General features: G+C 59.4%; 1 protein-coding gene across 1 annotated transcript; it reads right to left on the reverse strand.

The window, feature by feature from the left end:
* Positions 1 to 4,880: 4,880 nt before the first annotated feature.
* Positions 4,881 to 16,692, reverse strand: G6PD (glucose-6-phosphate dehydrogenase). Its single transcript, XM_065900097.1, has 13 exons — positions 16,611 to 16,692; positions 15,917 to 16,044; positions 8,644 to 8,681; positions 8,455 to 8,563; positions 7,714 to 7,931; positions 6,752 to 6,910; positions 6,539 to 6,664; positions 6,193 to 6,286; positions 5,728 to 5,914; positions 5,405 to 5,640; positions 5,240 to 5,316; positions 5,068 to 5,160; positions 4,881 to 4,971 (listed from the first exon to the last, which is right to left on the reverse strand). Exons 1-13 carry the CDS (start codon positions 16,690 to 16,692, stop codon positions 4,881 to 4,883), a joined length of 1,638 nt encoding a protein of 545 aa, XP_065756169.1.
* Between the last annotated feature and the right edge of the window lie 701 nt (positions 16,693 to 17,393).

Genomic DNA, 17,393 nt, shown 5'->3' on the forward strand with positions numbered 1-17,393 from the left:
CTTCCGCGGCCTCCCTTTCGCCGTCTTCTTTCTAGAGGGCAGCGCGCTCACACGCTGTCACCCCTGCCTGCTCCTCCAGCCTCCTTCACAAAGGCGCCCCCGACACCGCCCAGGGCACCCCGATCACCTTCCGCGCTGGGAGAGCTGGGGCCACCTCTGTCGCCTGGACCCATCTTTCTGGACGGCAGCAGCCGGGCGGCGTGAGAACCACTGAAACACCCGTGCCCTTTGACCCAATGTCACCGCTTTCTGGAAACCTTCCTAAGGAAAGAACCCAAAATACAGAGAAAGGTGATAGAGCCAGGCAGTGACAGAGCTCTGGTTAGCATCCAGGAGTTTCTCCACTGGCATTCACAACACTCCCTCGTTCTCCCTAACAAGATCAAGGTGATAAGTTTCAGGCCCCTGTGCTGCTGTCACGGGTTGGTATTTGAGTTTTGTCATGGAATTTGGGACCAGAAATAGCACTGACCATTTGCCAAACTCTCACATATCTGTGAGTACCAAGCCCTGGGCACCGTGCCCTCCTTAGCACTCTTCCCTGTAATGCTGGCAGTCGTGGTGCCCAGTAGACGAAGCTCCTGCCAGGCACAGGGCAGCGGCCAGACGGCTGGTTCTTAGAGGACAGTGTTTACACCTTGCTCAGAGCAGGCATTTTGGAAAGGCTGGTTTAATGAGACCCCCTGAGGGCCCAGAGGCACATTCACCAACCCCAAGGGCACCACCCTCGAGAGGGCCAGAGGCCTGGGACTCATCCCAAGCCTTCTGTGCCTCAAGGGGCAGCTTTGTTTCTCCAGGAATGTTTTTCGATGGGGACTTGGAGAGCATGAGACCCTCTTGTCATAGACCCTCATGGCCCTGCCCCAGTGTGGGTACCCAGCGGGAGATGGCAGAGAATGTAGTTCCCACAGCTGCGGCACCAGTTCACCGTGTTTCCTTGGCTCCTCGTGTCCCTGCCTGAGTGTAGGCACCCAGAGCCCGCGTGCTCGGCTGATCCCTCGTTCCCCTCTCAGTGTAGACATCGAGCACGGAGTTGTCACTTGACAGTGCTCACGTGGGCCTGCATGCTGACGCCCCCGTGCCGGCACCTCCCGCCTCTACCCCCGAGTAGGCACCCAGAGCTGAGGTGATGGGCGACTGTCTTATTGCAGGACCTTTTGCCTCTACCTTAGATTAGGCAATCGGATCTCCGGTGACAGTTGAATGCCCTCACCTGAGGCCACCTATGCCACAGTGTAGGAATCCAGAGCTGAGGTGACAGTTAAATGACCTCCATGGTCCCTCACTCTCCGTTCCAGTGTAGCTACCAAGATTTGTGCCTGTAGTCAACTCACCTCACCTGGGCCCTCACGTCTCTGTGGTGTGGAGCTGTACGGAGGTGAAGTGGCATTTGAGTGTCCCCTGCTGGGCCTCATGTCTCTGCCCCAGGGTGGCTGCCATCGCTGAAGGGCTACCTGTGTGCCCTTGCCTGCCCCTCATGCCTTTACCTGAGGTTGGGCCTCTAAGCCTCGCCCTGGTCCAGGCATCCCACAGTTAAATGTGAGTTGAACGTTGAAACCTGGGCCCAACGCCTCTCACTCAGTGTAGGCGCCCAGAGCTAAGTGGACTGTTGGCTGTCCTCGCCTGGGCCCTCCTGCTGTGTCCCACTGCAAAGATTCAGTGCCAGTTGAAAGCCCTCAGCGCCAATGTTGCCACCCAGAGCTTAGGTGACAGGTGTCTTTCCTCACTAGTCCGTTGTGTCTGTTCCCCATCCTAGGGCCCCAGAGCTGTGACATTTGTCTCAATTCAGCGAGGCCCTAAGGACTATGTCAGAGATGAGGTGACCAGTGACTGTCCTCACGGGGTCCCTCATGCTTGTGGCTCCAGAATGGAGGTGACAGCTGAACGTCCTTACCCGGGACCTCATGCTTCTTCCTCACTTCAGGCTCCTAGAGCTGAGATCACAGCTACTGTCCCTCTCGGGTCTCTCATCTCTGTCACTCACAGGCACCCGGTGTCAGGTGATAGTGGAGCACCCTCACCAGAGCCCTCTCATCACTGCCACAGGGTAGCACTCAGATCGGAGGTGTCCATTGATTGCCCTGACCTGGGCCCTCTGTCATGGTGGGGACACTCAGACAGATGGGGAGGGTAGGGTCCCCACCCCTCCCTCCCTCCCTTCTCACAGGTGGTTATCACATTTTGGGGGCCCAGGAGGAGCTGGGTCCCTCCTCCACTTCAGGCTCCTGCCCCTACATGGATCTTCTGTGTTGCTAAGAGTCCCCCTCGGTGACGCCATGCCAGAAGGTTGCCCAAGGGGCCTGGGTCTTGGGAGGACTACCCCCAGCACACAGCTCTACTGGGTCCCCCAAAAGGCTGTAGGCGTTTGTGGTCATCCTCAGGCCCGGATTTTGAGGGTTTGAAGTCCCGGGACTGGGCCAGGGACGCGGCTGTCCCTTCCCCGGGAGCAGCACAGCGCCCCCTGGCGGCTAGCAGAAGGCCAGGCTGCGGCTCCGAGGACCCGCTCCACCGCATTCTGGGCCACCATCTCGGGGTCTGGCGCTCTCGTGCCATCCTGGGCCTTTTGCAAAGCCTCATTTGCCCCTCACGGGCACGTGGCTGCACCACAGAGAGTCAAGGGCAGGACCCTCTGTAGCCACGCTGGAGCCAAAGCGTTACAGGTGGGCGCGTGAGTCCCTAGGCCCACACCATCAGCTCCTGGCGAACCCGGGCGACTTACGGCCCCTTCTCCAGGCCACAGGCATCGGGAGGACCAAGGCCACTGCCCGTCCCCCCGCCCCCAGGCTGAAGCCTGGCCTGTAGTCCTGTCCACGTGGGGCTTTCTCAGCTGCTCTGCATGGACCTGGGCCAGGAGGCACTGCAGGATCCGGATTCCAGCCGCCCCTGTCCCAGAAAGCCCCTCCCTTCCCCATCCACCGAGGTCTACGTGAACTCTGTGGTCTCCCTCCTGCAGAAGCTGGATGGAAGCGGCACGTCCTCTGGTTACAGGAGGGGTCGGGGAGAGCGGGGATGGCACCTGAGGATGCAGCCGTGTGCAGGGTGTGACTCACCACCCTGGCTTGTAGGACAGGAGGCGGCCAGCCCCCACTTGAGTTCCTGCTCGTCTACTTACCGTTCCTGCAGAGTCCTGGGTGGGGGCCTCAGCTCTGCCCCCAGCCCCGGGGGCCGTGCCGGGGTTAAGGAGAGCTGGTGGTCAGCATCAGGCTGAGAGGCCTCCGTGATGGGAGCGAAAAGCCCTGGACAGTTGCCTTCAACAGTGGGGGTGGGGACAGACGGGCCACTGGCCCAGCTGAAGGGAGGAGCCACTGGCCAGGTTCTTGCCAACGGCCTGAGGGCCTGGCCCCGCTGCCACAGAGCGTCCCCGCGGGAGCCCTGAGCCCTGCCAGCTGTGAGGCCCTGAGGCATGGAGTCTGCCTGCCTGGGGCACGGATCGGACTGCTGGCTCTTTCCGTACCAGCATCTGAGTCTTTCGTCTGTTCGTTTGGTTTGGGTCAGCCTGCTGCTCTCCCCGGAGCTCAGTGAAGAGCTGAGCTGGTGGCAGGGGCAGGACAGACGCCCAGGGAGTGTGCTCTTATTCAGAAGTGGGGTGTGTGCAGACGTAATCAGGTCAAGGTGAGGTCATCCTGGAGGAGACTGGGCCCCAAATCTAATATGACTGGTTCTTGTAAAGGGAAAACAGAGCGAGACAGACACACGGAGGAGAATGTCATATGAAGACACAGAGAGACCGGAGTGACGGGTCTACGTGGCCAGCTGAGCCCCTGGAGGGCGCTGGTCCTAGAGCTCAGCCTTCCGGCCTCCGGCACTGGGAGAGGATACCTTTCTGTTGCCTTAAGCTTCCCTGCGTGTGGCGCTTTGCTAACAGGGGCCCCAGGAAACAGGCAAGGGAGGCTGGTGAGGCCAGCTGTGCACCTCTCCACGGTGCCCAGGGTGTGCCCTGGACTCGCCCCTCCCCCCTGGCATCTGTTCCCAAATCCCTTAGCCACTCCTTCCTAAATACTTGTCGCCTCAGTGGGCCGGCAGTGCCCCTGAGTGCCCTGGCTGGGGCAGGAGCACGGCCTGGGGAGGGAAGGGGAAATGAACGTGACTTGTTCTTGTGCCCTAGGTGGTCTCGTGACGAAGTTCTAGGGTGCGGGGCAGAGAGGAGGGGAAGGCCGGGCTTGGTCAGGACTGAAGGATACCCACGTTCCCGCCCGAGCCAGCGGTGGAGGGAAGTGGGTGGCAGGGAGAGGCGAGGGCTGGGGCCCATGGTCGCAGGTGGCAGGAAAAGAAACAACCAGGGGACAGGCAGGCCTGTCTGCGGATTTAATGGCAGGGGACTGAGCCGGGGCATCCCACCTGCCGCTTCTGCTTTTCTGGTGGCGAGAGCACCACCTGAGGGCGGGGTGAGATGGGGCGGCCGTGGAGTGCTGAGTCAGGGTGGCCGCGGGAGCTGTGGGGGGCAGAAGGCCACTCGGGAGGCCCGACACAGGTGCGCTGCTGGGCCCTTCCAGCACAGAGGTCCCTTCCAGTGGGGAGCCAGGAATGTCAAGTGGCGCCGAGACTGGGCCGCGCCTGCCCCCTTCCCCTGCGCTCCGAGGACCTTGCCCCCCTGCTGCCCACAACTGCAGCCCTCCTTCTCCTTCCTCCAGGAGGGCTCAGTCTGGGGGACAGGGGCTGGCTCGGGTGGGGATGGTCACAGTGCTGGGTGGCAGAGGAATGAGACTGGGCCCAGGGGCGGGTGGCGTGGCCCGAGCCCGGGTGGGAATGTGAGGCTAAGGGCTGTGGTCCCGAGTCCTCCAGAGGCGGGTCCTCCCGAGGTAGGGCAGGCGGGGGCGGGGAGGGGGTGGTGGCGGCGGGGGAGCACGGAGAGGCGGGGCAGGGGTGGGCCCGGCACAGGGTCAGAGCTTGTGCGGGTTCACCCACTTGTAGGTGCCCTCGTACTGGAAGCCCACTCTCTTCATCAGCTCGTCCGCTTCCACGGGGCCACGGCTGGGAGGGGCACGGCGGGGAGAGGTGAGGAAACCCTGAGCCCCCGAGTCCCCCTCCCCCATCACCCCCGTCGCCTCCCCCTGCCCGCCCCCGCACCTGCCGTAGACGTAGGGGATGGGCTGGGCCTTCTCGAGTTCGATGTGGTGCAGCAGGGGAGTGAAGATCCGCCAGGCCTCCCGCAGCTCGTCACTGAGGGGACAGGGGGTGGTGATGGGGTGGGCGGCGGCCCAGAGGGAGGGAGGGGGAGGGGGGAGGGGCCAACCGTCACCTGCGCACGAAGTGCATCTGGCTCCCACAGAAGACGTCCAGAATGAGGCGCTCGTAGGCGTCGGGGAGCTTCACGTTCTGCCAGCGGACAGGCGGGAGGGAGTCACCGAGGCACGCGCCCCTTGGAGCCCTGGACGCCACCCCGTCCCCACAGGCGGGCGCCCACCTTGTATCTGTTGCCGTAGGTCAGGTCCAGCTCCGACTCCTCGGGGTTGAAGAACATGCCAGGCTTCTTGGTCATCATTTTGGTGTACACGGCCTCATTGGGTTGCACGCGGATCACCAGCTCATTGCGCTTGCACTGCTGTCGGAAGATGTCCCCGGCCACGTCGCAGAACTGCAGGCGCACCTCAGCCTTGCGCTCGTTCAGGGCTTTGCCGCAGCGCAGGATGAAGGGCACCCCTGCGGGGACAAGGCCAGCCTTGGGGGGCCGTTCGGGCGGATGAGGGGGCCAGGTCCCACCAGCGCGGGCCCAGCGGCATCACCTACCATCCCACCGCTCGTTCTCCACGTAGAGGACGACGGCCGCAAAGGTGGCTGTGGTGGACCCCTGGGGCACTGTGGGGTCATCCAGGTACCCTTTGGTGGCCTCTCCCTCTCCGTTGGGGTTCCCCACATACTGGCCCAGGACCACGTTGCTCGCCTGCACCTCTGAGATACATTTCAACACCTTGACCTGGAGAGGAGCCAGGGAGAGGGGCCCCTTGGGTAACAAGGACAGCAGGTGCCGGGAACCATGTGACTCCGAGGGGCGGTCTTCCTGGACGGGTGAGTGGCCCAGATAGTCAGGAGGCTCCGTCTTGCAAGGGCCCTCTGGGGCCACCTCAGCCCACCCTCACTGTTTCCGAAGGAGAAGCTGAGGCCTAGAAGGTCAGTTCTGGGACAGGACACCTCGGGCTCAGGGCTGGTTGCTGCAGGAGGGGGAGGGGCCTGGGAGGGCACAGCCCCACCCACCTTCTCATCGCGGACGTCGTCGGAGTGGGTGGAGGCGGGCTTCTCCATGGCCACCAGACACAGCATCTGCAGGAGGTGGTTCTGCATCACATCCCTGGCGGGAGGAAGGGACGGACAGTGAGCTAAGGCCTCTCCTCGTTGGCCAGGTGCTGGGGGCTCAGGGCCTTAAACTGGGCTTGTGTCCTGATGCCCCGTGTCTGCCAGGTCCCCTTAAGGCAAAGGAAGAAGACCGTGACCGCTCCCGACGGCTCAGACACTCCTGCTGCCAAAACAGGAAGAGGCGACCCTGCAGGGTGGCGGGATGCCCGCCCCCCGCATCTCCCAGGAACGGGAACCAGGCTCTCACCGGATGATCCCAAATTCATCGAAGTAGCCCCCACGACCCTCAGTGCCAAAGGGCTCTTTGAAGGTGAGAATGACGCAGGCGATGTTGTCCCGGTTCCAGATGGGGCCGAAGATCCTGTTGGCAAACCTGCAGGAGGGGCAGGGTGAAGGCTGGTGGGCGTCCGAGGGGGCAGCAGCAGGGCCCCCCAGCGCCCAGTCCTGGCCCCGGTCGCACCTCAGCACCATAAGGTTCTGGACCATCTCCTTGCCCAGGTAGTGGTCGATGCGGTAGATCTGGTCCTCGCGGAACAGGGAGGCGATGTGGTTGGACAGCCGGTTGGAGCTCTCTAGGTCCCTCCCGAAGGGCTTCTCCACGATGATGCGATTCCAGCCTCTGCGGGAGGCCAGAGCTGCGTCACTCCCACACCCTCCCTGGGGACCGGGGCTGAGCCCCTCATCCCCCTCCAAAGCCCCTTCCCCAGGGAGTGAGGGCAGAGCCTCCCTGCCGCCGCTCTGCAGTGAGATGAGCCAGCAAAGCTCTGCCGGGCCGGCCCTCCCCCGGCCTCGGCAAGGAGAACACCTCCTTTCCTTCCCAGCCCTCAGCGCCACGCTCAAAGCTGACTGGCTGGTGGCTGGAAGGAGCGCCACTGGCTGGCTCTGCTCCCTCCCGGGCCCCGAGCTAGTGAGAAAACGGGGAGGGGATGCCAAAGGCAGAGCCACCTCCATGGGTTTTAATGTGGAGAAAGATCCCTTATTCCTCACGGAGAGTTAATATGGGACAAAGTGAAACCGACATGGCCGTGGCTTTGGAAAAACGACAGAGCGCTGAGCTGCTGCGGCACAGGCAGCAGGGTTCCCGTGGACCAACGCCGCCCTCTGGTGGTGGTCGAAGGGACCCTGAGAAACGCCGAAAGCTAGAGTAAGCGACCGGCAGCAAGAGTTTCGTGGAGCAACACTGCCACCTTGTGGTGCTAGGCGGGACTGCTGCCAGGGACAACGGGATTTCATACGGGGGATTTGGAAGGTAAACACGGGTGGTAGCATTTTCAGTAAAGGCTGTTAGAGAACTCTTACTCCTATTGCCTTCTTTGGAGAGGTAATTCATGGCAAGAACAAACACGGGACATCTGTCTTTTTCAGACTCCCTAGATCGGTCGGCCCAGGAGGCAGGAAGGGAGGGTGAAAGAGCAGCCTTACGTCTGGCTCATGCAGGTTTCGTGGATGTTCTTGGTGACAGCCTCATAGACAGTGGGGGGCAGGGCCAGGTAGAAGAGGCGGTTGGCCTGTGGCCCCTGGTGGAGAGCGTTCATGTGGCTGTTGAGGCGCTCGTAGGAGGCTGCATCGTTGTACTGGCCAGCCACATAGGAGTTGCGGGCAAAGAACTCCTCCAGTTTGGGCTTCTCCTCCGGGGCAGCCTAGAAAATACGGACACAAGGATGTCGGACCGGCCCCTCCCTCCCTCCCTGATCCCACAGGCAGGGTGGGCTTCCTGAGAAGTCAGCCATCCTAGCCCTGCACTGGGCTCACTCCCATCTCGTCGGCTTTGCACACCCATGGGGGCGGGGGCCGTGTGACCTAAGACGGAAGCCAGAGTTCAGGAAACTTTGACCTGGGAGAAAGATCTCTCTCCAAAGTCATTCCACCAAAGTATGGTATGTTGAGAAAAGTCAGGCTTGCAGCATTTCCATGGCGGAGGGGCCGCAGGGTACAGTGGGAAGGAACTGGTGAGCCCAAGTCAGAGGGGGCTGGGAAACAGGGGTCTCAGGCTGGCATCAAGGAAGCAGTGGGAGCAGGTGGGGAGGAGTGCCAGGCTGAGGATCGCTAGGGAGGAAGTGGCCCTGGCACAGGGGGGAAAGGCTGAGCCTGGGGGGGAGGGAGGAAGGGCATCTGCGATGGGAGGCGGGTATGGCACGTATGGAGACCCCAGAAGCCACTCACTTTGAAGAAGGGCTCGCTCTGCTTGCGGATGTCAGCCACCGTGAGGCGGGAGCGGGCATAGCCCACGATGTAGGTGTCTTCGGGCAAAAGGCCATCCCGGAACAGCCACCTGAGGGCAGAGCACGGCTGTGGCGAGGGCGGGGGCAAGAGGACCGTGGGGGGCAGTGAGCAGTGGGGGAACAAGCTTACCAGATGGTGGGGTAGATCTTCTTCTTGGCCAGGTCACCCTGTGGCAGAGAAAACAGGCATGGTTAGGAGCTGAGGACATGCCCTAGATCATCTCCCCGCAGGACACCCGGGTACCCTTGTCCTGGCCCTGTGTACAGCCTGAGCAGCTTGAACTAGAGCCCAGCCTAGCCCTTGACCCTGACCCGACAGTGCTCGCACATTGCCGGGGGCACTTCGAGGCAAAGAGACCTCGTGCTGGCCAGGAGGCAACCACCAACCCGCTGGTTCCACGATCCACAGACCCCAGTCTCTGGTCGAGCAGGCAGAACCAAAGCCAACACAAGATGCCCGCTTCTAAACAGCTCACGGGCTAAAGAAAACCCTAAATTCCCTGGAACCGAATGGCAATGGAAGTAGCACACATCAAATGAGACATGACCTTAAATGCTTAGGTTAGCAAAAAAGAACGGCTGGGAGCTGCTGAGCTCAGAATTCAACTGAAGAAGTTAGAAAAAGGACAGCAGAATTTTAAACCCAAACAAATTACAAGGCAGAGAACAATGAAAAATAAAAATGAATAAAACAGAAAACAAACCAAAAGAAAAGATCAAAAAGCCGAAAGTTGGTGCTTGAAAAAGACTAATCAAAACAGACAGCCTTCTGGCAAGACTGGTTTTTTAAATTAATTAATTAATTAATTAATTATTGGCTGCGTTGGGTCTTCGTTGCTGTGCGTGGGCTTTCTCTAGTTGCAGCGAGCGGGGGCTACTCTTGGTTGCTGTGCGTGGGCTTCTCATTGCAGTGGCTTCTCTTGTTGTGGAGCACAGGCTTCAGTAGTTGTGGCGCAAGGGCTTAGTTGCTCTGAGGCATGTGGGACCTTCCCGGACCAGGGCTCAAACCCGTGTCCCCTGCATTGGCAGGTGGATTCTTAAACACTGCGCCACCAGGGAAGTCCCAAGACTGCTTTTTAAACAGGCACCAAGAATTAGGAGTGCAGTGGGACAAAACTACCGATGGGAAAGACAGAAGAGAACAACCTTACTGCATGTCTGACAACTTACATGAAATGGACACATTTCTAGAAAAATCCAACATACCAAAACGGAGCAAGGGACCTGAGCAGGCAATGGTTATAAAGGAGACAGGATTGCAGCCACAGCCTTCCCAACGAGACAAGCCTGGCCCTGATCCTGGCACAGAAAGCTCTGCCAGCGGGTCTCCCAGGAAGAGAGAACACCAGTCTGAGGCAAAGCCTGCCTGGGAAGCACCTGCTGAGCCACGTGATGGGGCCCCAGAACCCTGCGGCTGGAACCTCTGAGAAATGCACACAGGAGGCCCCAAGCCCATCTCATCCATGTACACAGATACAGATGCAAAATTTCTGCAGAAGGTACCAGCAAACCCAATCATGCAACGTCAAAAATGGAGTATGTCAGAATCAAGTTGGGGTCATCCTGCAAACGAAAGGTTGGTTTGATGCTGAAAAGCAGAAAAAAAAAAAATCACTGAAATTCACCACATTAACAGATTAAAGGAAAAAAAGCTGTAAGAAATCTGTCTACTCCTTTTGATTTTTCAATCTAGCAACCTTGCTAAACTCACCAGATGTAGATAAAGTGTTCCAGACATCAACATCTATCACAATAGGACCTCTTACCAAACTAGGAATAAAAGGGAACTTCCTTATCTTGATAAACAGCACCTATAAAAACCCTCACAAACATCATATATTGTGGGGAAATGTTGAAATAATCCCCTTTAAACAGCCAGGAGCAAGAAAAGAGCGCCTGCCATTGGCTGTTTATTCAATGCTCCACCAGAAGCCCTGACAGCGGCAGGTGGAGAGCAGACAAGACGTGAGGACGGGAAACGAAGAGCCACGCTGGCCCTCTTTGTAGCTGACAGTCTGTCCATTAAAAGAAAACCACCTCAAAGCAAGCTACAGGCAAATTATTACAATTAATGAGATTTTAGCAAGGTTGATAGATTTAAAAAAATCAACAGATGGGAGTAGAAACATTTCTTATGACACAGAAAGCAGTAATCAGAAAAACGGGTAAATGAAGGTTTCAGCAAAATTAGAAACTCCTGTTCACCATAATACACTACCAAGAAGGTGAATAGAAAGAAAGAAAAAAAAGAAGATGAATCCACCCAAAGGCTCAAATCCATCAACAGGGGGTGGACACGCAGCGTCAAGGGGGGAGCTGACGGGTTCCCTGGTGGGCCAGTGGTTAGGGTTAGGGCTCCTGCTTCCATTTCAGGGGGCCTGGGTTCAATTCCTGGTCGGGGAACTAAGATCCTGCAAGCTGTGCAGGAGGCCAAAACAAAAACAAAAACAAACAAAAAAGGGATGAGCCAGTGACCCACCCAGCACATGTGAATCTCAAAATCATAACGCTAAGCCCCAGACCCAGACACAAGACTAAATACCCTGAGTTCATTTAAGGGAAGCTTTAGAAAAGGCAAAATGGTTGCACGGTGAGGAAGTGACAGCCGCGGTGTTCCAGAGCAGGAGGTGGACCACCGCCCAAGGACTTCCTGGGGAGGTGGGAACATCCTCTTTGCTAATAAAGGTGTGTAAACCTTTACAGTGAAAATGGGTGCCTTTCAACGTGTACAAGTTTTACCTAAAAATAAAAAGACTGAAAAGAATATAACCGAGCAGAGGGTGGGGCCCAGGTAGCCTGAGCGCTTAGCTGTTGACTTGTGTGCCGTGAAACTTTCCAAAGTAAGAGCAAGGGTATGAACACACAGTAACTGTGGGCAACAATATGGTCATCCCACGAAGGTGACAGAAGACTCACTAAAATGTCACTAAAAAGTCCCTTCTCTCCACTCCAGTTCAGTCGCCGTGGCCACGGCAACATGCGTTAATTTGGTATTGGTGACCTGACAGAGGAATTCTCCACTCGGGTGGAAGAGGCTTCGAGCGAGGGCATGGCCGGGGGTGGGGGTGGGGGTGGGTGGGGTGGGGGGCAGAGGAAGCCTGCGGGGCACAGCAGGCCACCCTTTCATGCGCCCGCCCTGTAATCAGGGAGAGCCGCTGGGCGGAGGCGCTGGACTCACCCTGGGCAGGAAAACCACCTCCAGGGATAAGAACCCAAATCTTCACGGCAAAATGACCTTAGGAGCCACGTAACCACTGGACGGGTTCTATGAACCACTGCAGAATGGAAGCCGCGTGACTAGAAGCGAAGCAATTCCAACCTGATTAAAATCCCTGCCCCCTAGACAGGCAGTTAGGAAGGCACTTGGGGGTCTCCTGGGTGGCGGTGGAGGTTGGGGCGGGCCACTTATGAGACTCAAACGTTCGCGTTCATCCTGTCCTTGGCTTCAGCCTCCAACTCCCGGGCTGAGCCGACCTCTGCATGCAGACAAGCCCAGGTGTCTGTTCCACCCCAGGTCACCACCTCCAGGCTCCACTGGGACCCCGATGGCCCGAAGTGGACGGTTCCCAAGCCAGGGTTCCCCATGCTGCTGCCCCTGCCCATGTTTGGCAACTGCTCAGAACTGATCCCCCATGTGCCTGCCACCTTCCATGGGAGCCACGGAGACAGCAGTGCATCAAGGTCCGGCTCCGACCCCCAGTCGGGGCCTCGAGCTGCCCCCGAGCCCAGTAGCCCCCAGCTGCGGCCCCCTCCTCCCAGGGCCCATTGGCGCCTGCTTCCTGCTTCTCCATCACTGGGACCAGGCCGGTGGGAGACTCCACTCTGGTCCCTGGGGCTCGGTGGGCCCCGTCTCCTCCCGGGCTTGTTGGGGACTGGCCAGGAGAAACGACCAGCACCACGGCCCACAGCCACGTCCCGCCTTCCTGGCCAAGTGGAATGTTTGCTTCCGATCAAATTCCAGCAGGCTGCCCGCCGGCTTCCGATCAAATTCCAGCAGGCTGCCCGCCGGGCCCAGCGGGCCCAGCGGGCCCAGCGTCCTGCCTGACTCACGGCGCCCCACACCCCACTGCTCTCGCTGGTCCCTTTGGGATTAACTAGCGATAGAACCTGCTCGCCTTGTTCAGCTCAGCCCTGCAACCAGTGGCCTGCTGGGCTCCGAGTCACCCGATGGAAAGACGAGGTAGGACCCAGGACAGTGGGGGCAGGGGCCCGGGGAGGCCCACCCTCCCCACCAGCCTGGGCTGGACTCCTCTACCAGAGCCACTGTGGGAAGAGAGCATGCTGTACACGGTGGGGGCAATGATGGGGCCCCCCCGAGGACCACAGCAGGGAGGGACGTGCCTGGGGACACATGGTGATGTAGCAGAAGCAGTACCTGATTCACATTCCCAGCTGCCGGCCAAGGGCCGTGGGCCGCTGCCTGCGTGTCACCGCCCAGGTCTGACCTCAGTCTCCAGTTTTATAAACCCTCGGTCTCGGCCTCAGAGGCTTTTAAAAGGGTGGAGGGGCGCGGCAGAGAATGCAGAGGCTGGCTGCCAGCTGGAGGCCAGGAAGGGGTGGGCTATCCCTGCCCCACTAGGGCCACCCGGGTCAAGGATCGCCCAGGTCCTGGGGTGGAGCGCAGCTCTGCTGGGGCCCAGCTGGATCCCAGCCACCGGAGTGAGACCCTGGGGCTGCTGAGGCAGGCTGGGCTGCAAAACCAACAAAAGGGCCTCCCTCCTACTCCCTGGGGCTCATGAATCATCAGGCCTTTGGGGGAGTGCCAGAGTCATCATGACACAGCAAGAATCTTATCGCCCTAAGAGGGGAGGCAGCCCAGAAACACCCTGAGGAGAGGGAGGGCTGAGGCTGCCAGATCATGCCACGCACGGGCCCATCACTGGGATGGGACCTGAGCACCGATCGAGCCACAGCCCTCGTGGTCCAGGTGGGGAAACCGAGGCCCAGAGAGGCGAGGGATGTGCTGAGGACCATGCAGTGAGCCAATCTTGCCCGAGGGGGCTCCCAGTCCTGTTCTCTTTCTCTCTCGCCCCGATTGCTCTCTCCGTCCACTGTGGGGGTAAAGTGGCTCCAGCCTGGGAGAGGACACATGCGATCTGTCAGGCCCCAGGTTCCTCTCCCAATGCTGGTCTATAAGGAGAAACTGAGCTCTTTCATTCCAGAGCTCTCTGGACTGGGACAGTAAGTACCTCCACTCCCTTTGCAGCCGAGGGTGGGAGTCCTGAGAAGGGAGATAGTGGTCTCAGAGCAGGGAGAAGAGAGTGGCCGAAAGCCCATCGGTAAGTCCACGAGCCAGCCTCAGGACACGCCCAGGAAGGAAGCTGGGCATGCGGGCGACGGTTGGGTAAGCGGCCCAGGGAGGAGAGGGGGCAGAGGACGGCCCCGCAGCCCAGCCTGCCCCAGGGGCTCTGCGTCTGCTCGTCCTTCTGAGAGGAAGGCTCTGTTCCATGGCCCTGGGAACATGAAGGCCTGGCAGTGTCTGCTGTCACATGCACTCACCTTGGGTTCCGGCCCCCAGCACAGTTCCCATGAGGAGGGGGAGGGAGGGGGGAGGGAGGAGGGAGGAAGCCTCCCAGCTGGGCTAGGTGGGAACTCTTCTAGGTGCTGCCCTTGCAGGGACACGCCCCCCCCCCCCACCCCGCACCCGGAACAGGAGGAGGGAGAAATACACAAGGGCTCTTCCTCAAGGACCCTCCTCCTCCCCCACTCCACCCTGCTGGAGCGGCACTTCCCACTTCTGCTCTAGAAGCCTCTGGTTATTGCTCCCACAGCAGAGGAGAGCAAAGGGGAACCCTACTGTTGGCAAAGAAACAAAGTTGCCTAAGCCCAAGCCCATCCCACATGAAGGCAGTGGAGTCACAGAATCAGCTCAGCAGAGCCCCAGGGCCCTCCACACTTGCTTCAGAAGACCTCAGTTGCTAAGTGGAGACAATGAGGTTCAGAGAAGGAAAGACACCTGCCCCAGGCCACAGAGCAAACTTGGATGCTCTCAATGAGGTATCTAAGTGTTGAGGGCCTGGGGTCATATGCCATTTACTGAGGCCTGGGACCCTCTGTTGGAGCATCCTGTGACAGGCCGGTATGGGGACGGAGGGGGGGGGGAAGGAGGAAAAATAATCCTGAGTTACTTTCTCCCCCAACCTATTTCTTAGACAAGGTCCCAGGTGTTAAGGTTTCTGGCTCCTCTAAAGGGGATGAGGCCGGGGCCAGGGTGGGGGCCAGGCCTGCTCCGTGTGCTCCTCCTGGGCACCCCCCAGCCCTGGGTGACAGGGGGTCAGGGGACAGTGTTTGGGGTGACCTTCCTTGCCTCCCACTGGCAGAGTACTGCATTCTGGCTCGCTTTTCCAAGTTCTGAAGAGAATCACAGAACTGGCAGGAGGCAGGCTCTGCAAAGCACGGTGGTGTGTTACGACACATGAACGAAGAGCCGAGTTCCTCCAGAGCTGAGGGGACAGCGGTGTGGAAGTCACAGAGAGACAATGTCTGCCCCGTCAAGAGCTGACTAGTTTGGGTAGAACTCTCACTTGAGGTTTATAGAATAAGTTACCAGCAAAGATGCTCATATCATGGGTAGCAGATTCTTGGTCAAGTCCACGGTGAAAAGTGAAAAGAGAAAAGAGACCACTTTCACTTTGAGATGAAACCCTGACAGCTCCCCAGCCCCTGCTCATGTCTTACCACTGGGTAGATCTTGTTTCCACACGGCACGTGGGGAGAGTGCTTCAGTCAGGGGTCATGGCTCTCTGAGGACCCACCCTCCCTCTCCTGTTCCCCCACCCTCATCACGTATGGTCAGCGTGCTTTACTTCTGACTTTGCTTCTACTCCTTGGCCTTTCTGATCAGAGAAAAGTGGCAGTTCCACTGGCTAGACAATGGGGCTGGTCTCAGTTCCTCAGCAGGCCTTGGAAGCTGGGGCAAAGAGATGGTATTTCAAGAAAGGTTGAGTGTTTTTCCTCAGGGAACTTGACGGTAGAGAGATAAGGCAGAGATCCAGCCTTGAATCCTACCTCTGGATCTAACTGTGTGACATCTGTCAAGTCAGAAACAGGTTTGGAAAACATACTCCCAGAATGAATCGCTTCCCCTGTTTGCATCTCGGTTTTCCCTGTGGAGGAGGAAGTCCAACCAGACAGTCTCTAAGGACCTCCCAGCTCCAGGACGTAGGTCTACAGTCAATGGCTGCACACGGACTTCAGAAATGCCTCGCGGCGTGTGTATACTGGGTGGTGGCAGGAGGAGTGGCACATGAGCAAGGGCAACAGCGAGAGCCCAACCGAGCAGAGCCCGAGGGTCCCGACGACAATCAGTTGGGAAAGCCCAGGTACCTAAAGGGAAGCGAACTGAAGCAACGTCACGCTCTAAGTCTGCTGCTTCTACGATGTGGGGCCTGGGGGAGACTCACCGATGCACCCATGATGATAAAGATATGTGTATCAGCCTGATGGAAGGCATCGCCCTGGTACAGCTCTTCCCGCAGGATCCCGCACACCTGGGTCCGGCTCAGAGCCACCTGCCCTGCCATGATGCTCTCTGGTGGAAGAAATACTGGTTAACAAGGCAGGAGAACAGAAGAGCATTGAGAAGCTGGCCCCTTTCTGGAGGGGTCCTTTGGGCTCTCACCCAGCTGGTGCCTGATTACTGAAACCACTCACTGTGAATGGCTGGGGAGCAGGACGTTTGGGAGGTTAGAAACTGCTGGCCCTGGGCTCTGGCCATACTCTCTGGGCAACCTTCTTTCATGGTGTATGTTACAAAATTACCCAAAGCATTAGTGAATTCCTACTACGGCCTCCTCTCTGGGGGACTGAATAAAACCCTACTGTAGCATTGTGCGACCGGCTTAAGACTATCTCACCCGGGGTTCAGGCGGAAACTCCACAATGAGCTGGAGCATGCTAGATTGTGCAGCTGATGGAGTGTAGCTCCAGCCCTCCTCCTGCCACACTGCGAGACACCGGCAAGCCCCGTGTCCAGTGTGGCGGGGGGGCGGGGATGCAGGGGACTGTGAGATCGGCTAAGACCCTCTCGATTTTGCCCCGTTCCCAAGTACGGGAAATCAAAGTGCCTCGCAGCGCCGCGACCGCCCACTCAGTTACCTGTGCTTCGACGCTGCCGCCCGTCGCGCTCGCAGCCCCGGAGTTCCCAGCAGTTTCCGGGGTCTGCTCCCCGCCGGCCCATTTAACCGGCGGGGGCGGGCACCTGGTCTGAGCTGACCAGCCTCAGGCGAGACGCGCGGGTGGGGCCTCTGCAGGCCCCTCCCTCGAGGGGCAGGGAGGGCCAAGGGGCGGGCAGGTGCGCGCGCATTCCAGGCCCCCCCCCGGCCCCCCCCCCCAAGCAGACCCTGTGCGAGGGCCCAGCCCTGGCCCACCCTGCCCTTTGAGCACCTGCGCTGGCCGTCGGGCTACGAGCTGCCTCCTTTACCCGCCGCCGCTGCACCGTGTCCCCGATGCTTCGAGAGTCCGCGTGCTGCTCTCTGCTGCTCGCCCGCGTGCCCATCCCCGGCCCGACCCCGCCCCTATAGTCCGGCTTTCTCGCGTGCCCTGGGAGGTCCCGCGCCCTCGCGAAGGGCTCCACTTCCGCCGGCCGCGTGGTCACGCCCCTCGACCTTGTTTGTGGGCGGGGCCTTCAGCAGCCCCGTCCCCTCGCTGGACCGGTCGCTGGATCAGGTCAAACCGGCCCTATTAGATGATAGCCTCGTCGTGGCTCCTCCCCTAACGGGGGCGGGGCGGCCAAACGCCCCGAGGCTGGATGCAGCCGACGGAGAGACAAGGGGGAATGCGGGTCGCGACGCATATTACTGGGGAACGTCCTGAGGGCCAGTCGAGGCTCCCGGGCTCGGGTTTCGGTCTGAGGCAGCCTCCCTCACACCTCTCGCCGGC

This window comes from Phocoena phocoena, chromosome X (assembly GCF_963924675.1).
Source record: "Phocoena phocoena chromosome X, mPhoPho1.1, whole genome shotgun sequence".
Lineage (NCBI taxonomy): Eukaryota > Metazoa > Chordata > Mammalia > Artiodactyla > Phocoenidae > Phocoena > Phocoena phocoena.

What these genes read in the sequence shown, in the direction of transcription:
- G6PD (XM_065900097.1), bottom strand. Translation starts at nt 16,692, where the DNA reads ATGGGCCGGCGGGGAGCAGACCCCGGAAACTGCTGGGAACTCCGGGGC. An exon ending in TTATCATCATGGGTGCATCG is followed by an intron (nt 8,682 to 15,916) that starts GTGAGTCTCCCC and finishes TCTCTGCCACAG; the next exon opens with GGTGACCTGGCCAAGAAGAA. An exon ending in GAAACCTGCATGAGCCAGAC is followed by an intron (nt 6,911 to 7,713) that starts GTAAGGCTGCTC and finishes GGCCTCCCGCAG; the next exon opens with AGGCTGGAATCGCATCATCG.